The 12,433-nt window shown below is 44.6% G+C and overlaps 1 protein-coding gene across 5 annotated transcripts in view; it reads right to left on the bottom strand.

The window, feature by feature from the left end:
• Positions 1-12,433, bottom strand: part of cacna1da (calcium channel, voltage-dependent, L type, alpha 1D subunit, a) — a 115,585-nt gene that overhangs the window by 7,178 nt on the left and 95,974 nt on the right. For all 5 annotated transcript variants that reach the window (XM_036948171.1, XM_036948173.1, XM_036948175.1 and 2 more), the window contains 8 exons: positions 12,029-12,131; positions 11,802-11,903; positions 7,702-7,835; positions 3,890-4,006; positions 2,884-3,296; positions 1,978-2,001; positions 393-518; positions 25-191 (listed from right to left, as the gene is read on the bottom strand). In XM_036948171.1, the coding sequence (XP_036804066.1) occupies positions 25-191; positions 393-518; positions 1,978-2,001; positions 2,884-3,296; positions 3,890-4,006; positions 7,702-7,835; positions 11,802-11,903; positions 12,029-12,131 (1,186 nt within the window). The remainder of the gene's footprint in view (positions 1-24; positions 192-392; positions 519-1,977; positions 2,002-2,883; positions 3,297-3,889; positions 4,007-7,701; positions 7,836-11,801; positions 11,904-12,028; positions 12,132-12,433) is intronic.

The raw sequence follows: 12,433 nt of genomic DNA, 5'->3' as shown, positions 1-12,433 counted from the left end.
CTGGACAGAGAGAAGGGATGTTACCTTGGGGCGTGGCAGGAAGCATCCGTCTCTTAGGCGACCTCCTTCCGTCTTGGTAGAGGGGTTGCTCATCGTCGTTGTAGTAACTGTTGGGGTGATGGTAGCCTCTCGGCGTCTCGTACTCCGTGTCACTGTTCTGGTACCTGTCCACGTGTTCCATATAGGACCTTCTGGAAGGATAGGGTGTTGGGAGGTGAATTAACTACTTGAATTCTATTTTAATATGCTCGGGGGCCGCATCTGGCTCGGTGGCCGCTAGTTTGAGACCCCTGCTCTAGCAGAAAGGAACACATCGTGAGGTACGGTATATACAATATGCAGGATACATTTATTTCTCTGAGGTTGTAAGGGTGGAGTGTCGGTTACTTTACCTGTCTCCTGACAACATGCTGTCATCCTCGTAGAACTCCTCCCCGCTGTAGTACTCTCCCGAGTACCTGTCATCATCAAACTCCTCCCGCCGGATGGTGGGAAGGCGGGCGTCTCCCCGGTGGGACCTGGTGGGAGGGGGTAGGGGTCAGGGTTCAGAGATCGGATAGGGGGTAGTGGGCAGTGGAGGCTGGTGTCACTTTCAAATCAGAGGACAGGCTCATTGGAATGGAATGAATAGAATGGTACCGTTTCCAGCCATTACTATGAGCGATCCTCCCTTTACCAGCCTCCACTGGTGAGGCTGGACTGCGGGAGAAGTTGTGGGGGAACAGGGCCATGCACTGCCATGCAGACGCAAACCTCCAGCCTCCAGGGGGCAGCGAATCAACAGAACTAGCGTCCTCCTCATCCACCACCACAGCCTCATCAAGACAACAGGGACAGTAGAAGCTGTAGTAGACCAGCAGACAATGCATACAGTACCAAAGAGCAACACTCAACGTTCACTTAACACTTATTTTGTCGCTCCAAAGAAAACCATGGTTGCCTGTAATACGATTGTTTGAGAAGTCTTCAATCAGACGTGTCAAAACATCACTTCTCATCATCCCCCATCTCAGCCGTGGGATAGCTCACCCAAATTACAAACTGACCTATTGTTTTCCTTACCCTGCAAGCAGTATATGGACAAGGGAAAACAACAATCCATGTTCTGTTTTTGTCCATAAAACTTATTCAGCTGCCCCCATTGGAGAACCCTTTTAGGCTCCAGGTAGAACTCTTTTTTTGGTTTAATGTAGAACCCTCTGTGGAAAGGGTTCTACATAGAACCCAAAAGGGTTCTACCTGGAACCAAAAAAGGGTTATTCAAAGGGTTCTCCTATGGGGACAGCTGAAGAACACATTTTGGTTCTAGATAGCACCTTTTTTTCCTGAAAGAGTGCTTGCAGGATAAGGAAACCAATATTTAATTTTGAAATGTTGGTTAACAATCCCTTTAATGAAAGACATTTCCGAGGGCCTTCTATAGAGCTCCTGGTCATTGCTGGCCTCAGGAAGTAGTCAGGGTTTAAGGGGAGCAGGGTACGTTTCCATTCATATCCATGTGGTTTGAAGCACCCAAGTTCCTCCAAGGCAAAAGCACTTCACTTCACCTCTCTTAGCAGTGCCCTCCTTCAAACACATGCATACACCAAGATTGGTCTAGGCGCTAGGCAGTGTGCTGGCCAATCAGGCTTTTCCATTCTCTTCGTTAAACATCAGACTACTAGGCCAAGGGATACTACTCCACAGATGGCTGGTGGTGCAGAGACAGGGAGGTGGGATGACTGGCCACCACTAATTTAGCAGGGATTAGGGTTGCAAAATTCCCAGTAATTTCCCAAAACTCGGAGGATTCCCATAATCTGGATTTCTGGAAAACCTGGGAATTGTGGGAAAGTTACCAGAATTTTGCAACCCTAATAGGGATGCAGTTAGTCACTTACTGGCCCCATAGAATCATAAAACATCATTCAAATGAAAAGTCCCCCCTTGTGGTGGCGGACACATACTGCTCTAAACATACCTAGGAAAGTAACATACCTAACATAGGTCTCATAGTAGCGCCTTTTGTCCAAGAAAGCAGAGAGATGGTTGAGAGAAAGCATTTTGGTTAGGTAGGAGAACGGGAGGAGAGAACAGAGGGAAAAGGGACCCCATGAGTGGCATATATTTATCGTACAGTATATGAAGCATATACATGCATTCCTATATATGTATAAGTGAAGAAAGAAGACAGAAGGGTGACATTTCTACCAATGTTGGGGGGCAGATACATTTCAATTACAGGCAGTTCAGGAAATGATTTCCAATAATTTCTTGAATTCCTAAGAATTGAAATGGACTTTCAACCCAACCCTGGGGCACTTCAGAGAGATGTATTGACTGCTTGTGGGATGGGTTACCTGAATAAATATGAAGTGTGCTGTTGGTCAGTTATATGGAATGAGGATGATGATAAGCATGTGATTGGTCAGTTTAAGGGAGGGTCTGAGAGGGTATGTGCTATAGGTCAGCGACAAGGGGAAGGTCTGATAAGGAGAGGCTAGGTCCTGCCTTTGGCAAATCTTTAATGATAGATACACAGAATGGCCTTATGGCTAATGGTAGCTGCATGCTAACTCTCCATGCGAACTTATATCCCAGGTTTGTTATATTGTACAAAAACCCATAGTGTTGACATCATCATACACATTGAGACAGCTGTATGACTACGAGGGACTACGAGAGTACCTCAGGTGAATTGACAAGGGACGGAAGAGTTTAAAGGTTAGACATTATAGCTTCTAAATAGTGTGGCATTTGAAGTTTACACGAAGCTTCAAGCCACAGACATTTCCCCATTTTCTCTTACTCTAACTAATCGATCCCATTCAACAACACACGACGCGTCACCCATTTCATTTCTCGGCCAGAGAAAGAGATAGCTGATGGTCAGTGTGTGGTCACCTTTGTCCCTGCGGCGTGCCGCGAGGTGGCGGCTTGTCGAAGTCGGTGTAGTAGAGGCCACCGCGGTGTCCCGGGTAACCGTTGGCGGGGGGCGGAGTGTACTCATAGTAACGGTGGTGGTGTCCTCCTCCGTTGGGCAGACTGGACACGTTGGCGTTGTTCAGGTTGACGTTGGTGGACTTGGGCGACTTGCCGTATGAGGAGTTGTGGTGGTGGTGGTGCTGATTGGGGTGCTGGTGGGACATGACGTTGGCCCGGCAGAGACGCCCCACCGGCTGCTCCATGTGGGCATAGTGCGGAGGTGGCTGCACCTGCAGGGGCCTCTGGGTGGTGTTGGTCTGTTGCCCTGATGAGCGCCGGTGGTGGTCCCCGTTCACATGGTTGACGTGGTTACCGAACAGGCCACCATTGCGCTGTGGAGGAACACTCAGGGTCAAACGGTCAGGGACTACTTTCTGTTCAACACAGAGGATGAATACATAACGCTAGTGATGTGCAAACTGGGTTGACTTGTTGTGGTTGGTGATTTGTTTTCCTTTCAGAAATCATCGTATGGGCAGAAAATAAATTCAAAAGCTGGTTCGTGATATATGCGGGATGAAGGCACTATAATTCCTTTTTCTGAACTGAGAAAAGAAAAACAGAAGAACTGCAAATGGTTTACTTCCTCTGACAGGAACATAGTCGTGTCCCTACACCTACAGGTTTCATCCATGCAACTTGTACGCCCAGTCCACCTTGGTGACTAATTGAGTTTATAGCTTTGTGATTTTGCTCGGTAAATGGAAAGTGCCATACAAATCAAATATAACATTATTACCACTGTGTGTATATCTGTGCGTGCCATGTACAGTATCTACCTCCATTAAGGGCATTGATGTGAGGCATAATACACTGCCATTACCATTGTCCCAATATTCCATTTACCCAAACCAACCCATTCCAGCAAGACAAAATACATATGCGTGCCACACACCCCCTCAGGCAGATAAATTGAATAAGTTACCCTATAAATCTCCTCGTCCTCCTCTGGAATAAAGTCTACTAGCTCCTCATCTTGCAGGTCACATGATATCGCTCGTCGAATTTCGGGCCCAATATCATGTAGCGTGCGAAGGCCAGCCTGTAACCATGACAATAGAGGGAGGGGCTAAGGGCTGGTAGGAAGGTTCTCTTTCAGGCAGAGGCTCTTCACACACACACACACACACACACACACTTGCCCTTTGCTGGCTCTCACGCAAAACCTGACGTCTACAGACGCCCATACTGGACAGAGCTAGACAGACTGTGAGAGATGAGAACATTCACAAGAGACAAACAAATGTGCTCCCCCTGAATATGCCTTGTCGTTAGTGTGTCTCCTATGACATCACATTATCCTGAGTGTTAAGGGTTAAGTGGGGAATGTCAGTTCCACCTTTGTCTACGTGGACCACTACAGCTAGCTACAATAGGCACACACTGTAGTTCACTTCCTACAGGACCTGTTTCAATGAGGACAAAATATAGCTCGGGATATGAGGGAGAGGGACATTCGATAGAGAGGACTACCTGAATGATAAAACCTCACGGCTCGAAGCTAACGGTGATGGAAACAGAAGTAAGCTGCTTGGAGTGTGACCTTCATGAGTTGATGGGTGAGATACATGTTAAAGCGCTGGATGACCATAACGAGTGGACAGAGACGACCCGTGCGTCCCAAAATTGGCACCTTATTCCCTACACGGCCGCACTACTTTTGACCAGAGCCCTGCGGGCCCTGTTCAAACGCAGAGCACTATGTGGTGAATAGGGAACCATTTGCGACGCAAGCCCGACATTCACGCATTACACTGTCAATGGTAACACCGAGACGGAGACACGCGCCTCTGCGAAAGAGACATACGTTGATAAACACGTCCATCATCACATAAACAGGATCACGGTGCAGACCAACAGTTCTGATCATGAATGACCTGCTGAATCGTGAATCACAACTTTGGCACACTTGTTGGTATGCCAGCAGATTGTCACACACGTTTCGTCACACATATATTCTCAACAGTCATGTTGACCCCAATCGCTCACACACACACTCTCGTGCGCTAGGGCTGTGAACGTGTTTGGAATTTTGGGGGTTATGCAATTGGCCAGGTTACCTGAGATAACCGCTGGGGTGGGGGGGGGTCCCCTCTACTTTTCGGAAAAATTCGCAAAAATTCGTTCTTTCTCAAAACCGCAATAAAAACATTGCCTTAGATTCAAATCCTTTACGTAGGGTAGGGAAAAATTGTCTACATTATAGGATGATGCTAAATCAATGTAGCCAAACATATAAATTGACAAGGAAAGTTTTAAGGAGGATATACACTGAGTGTACAAAACAGTAAGAACAATGGACAGCATTATAACAGTAACTTATTCGGAGCAATTTTTTTAAACCAATAGGCGGAGGCCTTTTTGCTTGCTGAATCGCATGCGAAAAGAAGCTAAAATCGATTAAAATAATTAATAAATAATTAACGTGCACTGACAGGACGATATTTCGACAATTGGTGTGAACGGTGTCATAAACAAGACATTTCCTTGTTTTTTTACTTCCTAATTATTCAGACAAAAATAACGGACTTGTTGAGAAAGGGCCTCTACTGAAAATAGGCATTTTACAAGATTAAATCATGACAGGTGTGTTTGATTATTTTTTTAAAGAGATAGAGTCCAGACAGGCTACTTTAGGAATCTTCCTGAATGGACATATACTGTAGGCCTTTAGAGAGAATCAGTGAACTCACACACGGCACACCCCAGTAAAAAGGACCTGTCAATCAAAGCCACCAGCGTATGTCAGACACAAGAGCAAATATTTCTCCTTTCCTTAAAACGTATAAAAAAACCTAGGCCTACTTTAGGCTTTCCAAATGTCGACTATGAGATAATGAATTGTCAAGGAAAGTATGAAGGGGAGAGAGACAGCTATACGATTGTATAAAGATGAAATTGACCATCATTAATTAATAAACAAATACAAGCAACATGTCCATAGCCTAGTTATCAGCTTTGATTAGTCTATAAATTAAGAAAAGATTCCATTTCAAATTACACCATCCCAGGTTGAATTGGATTGGCGCATTGTCCATTTGACAAAACATTAGCGCATGATAGCCTTCAGAGCCAGAACAACATTGTCGACCTTGTCGCTGTTGAATAATTCACGAATAGTCAGACACATCCAGCCTTTCTTTAAAAACCTCTTGGTGTTAGGGGGCAGTATTTTCATTTTTGGAAAAAAAATGTTCCCGTTTTAAATGGGATATTTTGTCTGGAAAAGATGCTAGAATATGCATATAATTGAGAGCTTTGGATAGAAAACACTCTAACGTTTCCAAAACTGTAAAGATATTGTCTGTGAGTATAACAGAACTGATATTGCAGGCGAAAGTCGGAGAAAAATCCAATCCGGAAGTGCCCCAGGTTTTGAAAGCGCTGCGTTCCAATGACTACCTATTCAGCTGTGAATGTACCATCAACGAGCTTACGCTTTCTACGTATTCCCCAAGGTGTCTGCAGCATTGTGACGTAGTTTTACGCATTTCTGTTGAAGAATAGCCATAGGCGGCCACATTGTGGTCACATGGTGGCTCCGAGAGAGATTAGAGTAAAATACAGAGGTAGCCATTATTCCAATCGGTCCTACTGAAAAACCAATTGTTCCGGTGGATATATTATTGAATAGATATTAGAAAAACACCTTGAGGATCGATTCTAAACAACGTTTGCCATGTTTCTGTCGATATTATGGAGCTAATTTGGAATATTTTTCGGCGTTGTGGTAACCGCAATTTCCGGGCGATTTCTCAGCCAAGCGTGAAGAACAAATGGAGCTATTTCGCCTACAAAAATAATATTTTGGGAAAAAATGAACTTTGGCTGTCTACCTGGGAGTCTCTTGAGTGAAAACATCCGAAGTTCATCAAAGGTAAACGATATAATTTGATTGCTTTTCTTATTTCCGTGAGAAGGTTGCCTGCTGCTAGCAAGGCATAATGCTATGCTAGGCTATGATAAACTTACACAAATGCTTGTCTAGCGTTGGCTGTAAAGCATATTTTGAAAATCTGAGATGACAGGGTGATTAACAAAAGGCTAAGCTGTGTTCCAATATATTTCACTTGTGATTTTCATGAATAGGAATATTTTCTAGGAAAATTTATGTCCGTTGCGTTATGCTAATTAGTGTCAGATGATGACAACGGTCCCGTTCACGGGATGGGGTGTCACTACAGGTTAAAAGAAGACCGATTTATTTATATACTAGCAAACAATGAAAACGTGCATTGTATCAATCCATACATCAAATATTTATTTTGACTTAAGTGGTGTAGCCTATACAGTTTCTAATCCCACGCTCATTTAGCGAATTAGCTGGTTTAGCTGGTTGACCATCAAACGACAGTTGGAAAGAGATGTAGACAGTTTAATAGGCAGACTAAGTTATCAAAACAATTGCTTATAATCATTAGTGAACAATTCCCGCTATTAGGTAAAGTTTATCGACATGAAAATAAAGTTAGTCAAAGTTAAAAATCTATAAAAAAAAAAAAAAATGAATGTATGCCTATTAAAACGGTTTTGAGGTTTATTTTCATGTCAGTCTTCATCCATAACCATTAGTTACATGGTTATTAAATTGCCGTCACAGCCCTAGCACACGTACATGCACCGTCCCACAGTCTCGCACACAGACAGACAGACAGACAGACAGACAGACAGACAGACAGACAGACAGACAGACAGACAGACAGACAGACAGACAGACAGACAGACAGACAGACTCACCTGTAGAGCGATGGCTGTGTTGCTCTGGGAGGCGTGCACCCCCACCAGGCCCTCCTCTTTACGTTTCTTGAATTTCCTAAAGTAGTCCTGTATCAGGAAGGTGGCATAGAACTTCCCCACGGTTACCTCATCATCTAGGTGAACAGACCACACAAACGCTTCCTGTGTCAGACAGCAGGACACTGCACAGCATCCTGGGAGATTGAGCCTGCCCATGTCCCTGCCCCAACTCGCTGACCATACCCCTCAAATACTGGACCCTAACCAAAAGGATAGCCTGTAATAACCCTATGATGAGGCACTATATTCCTTAGATCACTATTCTGTACTGGACTATCATGCGCTACATTGCACAGGTAAATGAACTGGCACAGTGCCTTCAGGAAGTATTATTTTAAAAGTTGGTTGTTGATCAGTGATAGACAGCCCTTTTCAAGTCTTGCCATAGATTTCCAAGCCAATTTAAGTCAAAACTGTAACTAGGCCACACGGAAACAATCAATGTAATTTGGTAAGCAACTCCAGTTTATATTTGTCCTTGTGTTTTAGGTTATTGTCCTGCTGAAATATGAATTTGTCTGTTGGAAAGCAGACTGAACCATGTTTTCCTCTAGGATTTTGCCTGTGCTCAGCTCTATTCCATTTTTTTTTATCCTAAAAAAAAAATAGCCCTAGTTCTTGCCGATGACAAGGATACCCACAACATGATGCAGCCACCACCATGCTGTGAATAGTGGTACTTAGTGATGTGTTGTGTTGGATTTGCCCCAAACATAACACTTTGTATTCAGGACATAAAGTTGATTGCTTTGCCACATTTTTGCAGTTTTACTTTAGCGCCTTGTTGCAAACAGGACGCATGTTTTGGAATATTTGTGTTCTGTACAGGCTTCCTTCTTTTTACTCTGTCAATTAGGTTAGTATTCTGGAGCAACTCCAATGTTGTTGATCCATCCTGTTTTCTCCAATCACAGTCATTCAACTCTGTAACTGTTTTAAAGTCACCATTGTCCTCATGGTGAAATCTCTGAGTAGTTTCCTTCCTCTCCGGCAACTAAGTTAGGCAGGACACCTGTATCTTTGCAGTGACTGGGTCTATTGATACACCATCCAAAGTGTAATTAATAACTTCACCATGCTCAAAGAGATATTCAATGTCAGATTTTTTTTTATATACCCATCTACCAATAGGTGCCCTTCTTTGCAAGGCATTGGAAAACCTCCTTGGGATGAGCTAGTCTTCAAAAATCATGTTGAACACTATTATTGCACACAGAGTCTATGCAAATGATTATGTGACTTGTTAAGCATTTTTACTCCGGAACTTATTAAGGCTTGCCACAACAAAGGCTTTGTCTCAAGACATTTCAGCTTTTCATTTTTCCTTATATTGTAAACATTTCTAAAAACATAATTGTGTGAGGGTCAGTGACTCAACATCTAAATTGAATCCATGTTAAATTCAGGCTGTCACAAAACAAAACGTGGAAAAAGGCGTGAATACTTTCTGAAGGCATTGTATATCATATTGGCTGTCATTCCACCAATTTGGTGCCTTTGAGAAGTGTAACTTGGTAAAAAAAAATATATATATATATATTTTTTGGTTTCACCTAATTTTAACATTCTGTCATAAAAAGCACACCCATCTGGATGGTGTATATTCTATACCTCAAGATGCATCACATGGATGGCCAATCCTCTCTGTAGGCCAAAGACCACAATCACTCAATAACAACTCAATGGTAACTCAATAACTTAATCTAGATCCTCAACTACATCTTTCAGTCCTGGGGACATAGTTTGGAGAGAAGAGGCAACACAAGTTCCATGCCACCACCCTAAAACAGAACTGGTATACCTCACAGGTACACCTCAAATAGAACTAAATCCGAAACCGTAGCTGAACTGTGGTTCGATACTAGTTGGATTCTGGGCATCCCATAGAGATCCCATAATCCATTTGAATTATAGGATCTCTATTGGGCCTCCTGACCACTTCTGAACTATCACTTGTATCAATAATCTCCTGTCCAATCTAGGTAGGCAGCCAGAGGAGAGAGAGGGCAGATAGGCTGCAGGCAGGGTCACAGAGGGACAGGACCCTTACAGCCCATTGGTTCAAACCTCTAAGATCCTTTTAAAGACAGCAGGTTTAAATAGCACACATTTATAGTGGCTATTATGAGATTATGGCATGTCATTTAGACCCAAGTTAATGCTCTAAGCAATTTGTGTTTGTTTTTTGTTGTTGTAATTTTACCCAATTTTTCACCCCAACTTCGTGAAATCTAATTGGTGACTACAACCTTGTCTCATCGCAGCAACTCTCCAATGGGCTCTGGAGAGGCTAAGGTCCAGACATGAGTCCTCCGAAACATGACCCGCCAAGCCTACACTGCTTCTTAACACACTGCTCAATCAACCTGGAAGTCAGCCGTGCCAATGCCTTGGAGGAAACACTGTTCGACTGACGACCGAAGTCAGCTTGCGGGCTCCCGGCCCGCCACAAGGAGCCGCTAGAGCGAGCCAAGGAAAACCCCCGGCCAAACCTAACCTGCTTGGGCCAATTGAGGGCCTGTGTGTGTGTGTGTGTCTATTTCGGGACTGTTCAATGTCGGTCCCGGAGGGCCGGAACGCTTCTGGTTTTCATCCTCTCCTTTTAAGCAGGGACTGTTTCAGACCGGGACTGTTTCAGACCTGGACTGTTTCAGACCGGGACTGTTTCAGACCTGGACTGTTTCAGACCTGGACTGTTTCAAACCTGGACTGTTTCAAACCTGGACTGTTTCAGACCTGGACTGTTTCAGACTTGGGACACCAGGTGAGTGCAATTAACTACCAGGTAGACACCAAAACCAGAAGTGTTTCGAATCCCAGGCTGTAGTGGCGCCTCAGCACTCGGCAGGCCTAAGCTGTTTTTGTCATGTCGACCTATGAAACCTCTAAAAAAACGAGCCAGCCAGAGGAATGTAGTCAAGCAGTTGAGATCCACTCCAGCAGAGGGATTCGGGCTGTTAAGGAACCCAACCCAATACACAGTTCGACTCTACTGAGCACATGCAAGCAAGCTGAACTAGGCATACACGCGAGTAGGCTAGTGCCGGTGTGGATTTGTGTGCGAGAGCCGTGGAGCAACGTGAAACGGAAGATGTTTGCGTGCATTTACAGTGCAGTATGCGTGCGCGTGAGAATGATTCTGAAGCAGGGGTCACTTTTAAAACAAGCATGTCAGGGACAGAGATCAGAGAGGAGAGGCAACACTAGTTCCATGCCACCACCCTAAAACAGAACTGCTTCAGAATATTCTGAAGTTCTTTAACAGTAGATTATTTATTATTTTTTTTTGGGGGGGGGGGGGTTTGAGAGACACAGATATAGAGAGAAGGAACTGAAGCTGTTGGAAAAGCTTGAGCAGAGCGAGAGAGAGGAGACATAAGGAGAGCGAGAGAGAGAGAGAGAGGGAGAGAAAGAGAGTTTAGTAGGAGAGATGCAGCATGCACTGAGAGACAGTCAGTGGTCTACCACTATGAGGCCATGCAAGCCCAAAGCCTGGCGCATAGTCAGTCACAGTCACAGCCACAGTCACAGCCACAGTCACAGTCACAGCCACAGTCACAGTCATAGTCACAGTCACAGTCACAGCCACAGTCACAGCCACAGTCACAGTCACAGTCACAGTCACCCTGGAATCTCCAGTGGTATCCAGAACAGGTGGAAGGAGTGTAGATAAACAACACCCCCCACCCCCCATGCACACAGATCAAAAACACACTGTGGAGAACACGAGAGCAGAAAACAGCAGGACAAAACTGAAATCATGAGTTTGAGAGTTTGTGAGGGTGAGCGAGTGTGTGTAGGCTATTTCTGTGTGAGAGAGGGACATTGTTGATATTTGAGAGTTCATACTTGTAGATGTATGTAAGTGGGAAGGTGGAACGTGTGTGTAATATGTGATATTGTGCTGGAATGTGTGTATGTGTGCATTGCTACCAGGATCTCAGGTGTGTGTGTGTCTGTGTGTGTGTAATGCCGGGGATGTTATTTCTACTGAGATGTATTGCTGTAGAAGCCTGGGGAGGGGGGGTGATATAACTGACCACCAGCAGGGGGCACCACTTGATCCAGCAGTTTCATGCTGGTCCTCTTCCAGATCTTCTTGATGACGGCTCTCAGCTCCTCGTTGGCCTGCTCCAGATTACCTACAGCATGGGTAAACACCAGACACGTCCTATCACTATCAACACAAATTATACAGCTGTTGCTGCTGTGCAGTGTGTGTGTGTGTGTGTGTGTGTGAGTGTGTGTGGGGGGCGGTGTCTCCTACCGTCTGTTTTGATCTTCAGGGCGGTGCGTACTAACGCAAACAGCGTCGCATTGAACATGACGGTGCCGTCGCTGTTTAGAGGCATGTTCATGGCCACCAGTCTCTGAGAGGGAAAGAGCAGGGTTATTATACGTACGCTGTGTACAGGGTTGAACACATGCCAGATCAATTAGAGGGAGAGGAAGAGATACAGAGACAAAGTGAGAGGGAGAAAGACAGAGAGATAGCAGAGAGAGATAGCAGAGAAAGAGAAAGAGAGAGATGGCATAGAGAGAGAGAGAGAGAGAGAGAAAGAGAGAGAAAGAGAGAGAGAGAGAGATGGCATAGAGAGAAAGAGAGAGAGAGAGAAAGAGAGAGAGATGGCATAGAGAGAAAGAGAGAGAGAGCAGAGAGAGAAAGAGAGAG

This window comes from Oncorhynchus mykiss, chromosome 17, assembly GCF_013265735.2.
Source record: "Oncorhynchus mykiss isolate Arlee chromosome 17, USDA_OmykA_1.1, whole genome shotgun sequence".
NCBI classification, from domain to species: Eukaryota; Metazoa; Chordata; class Actinopteri; order Salmoniformes; family Salmonidae; genus Oncorhynchus; species Oncorhynchus mykiss.
Note: the sequence above shows the minus strand (reverse complement) of the source record. Positions and strands in the feature narration are given on the sequence as shown.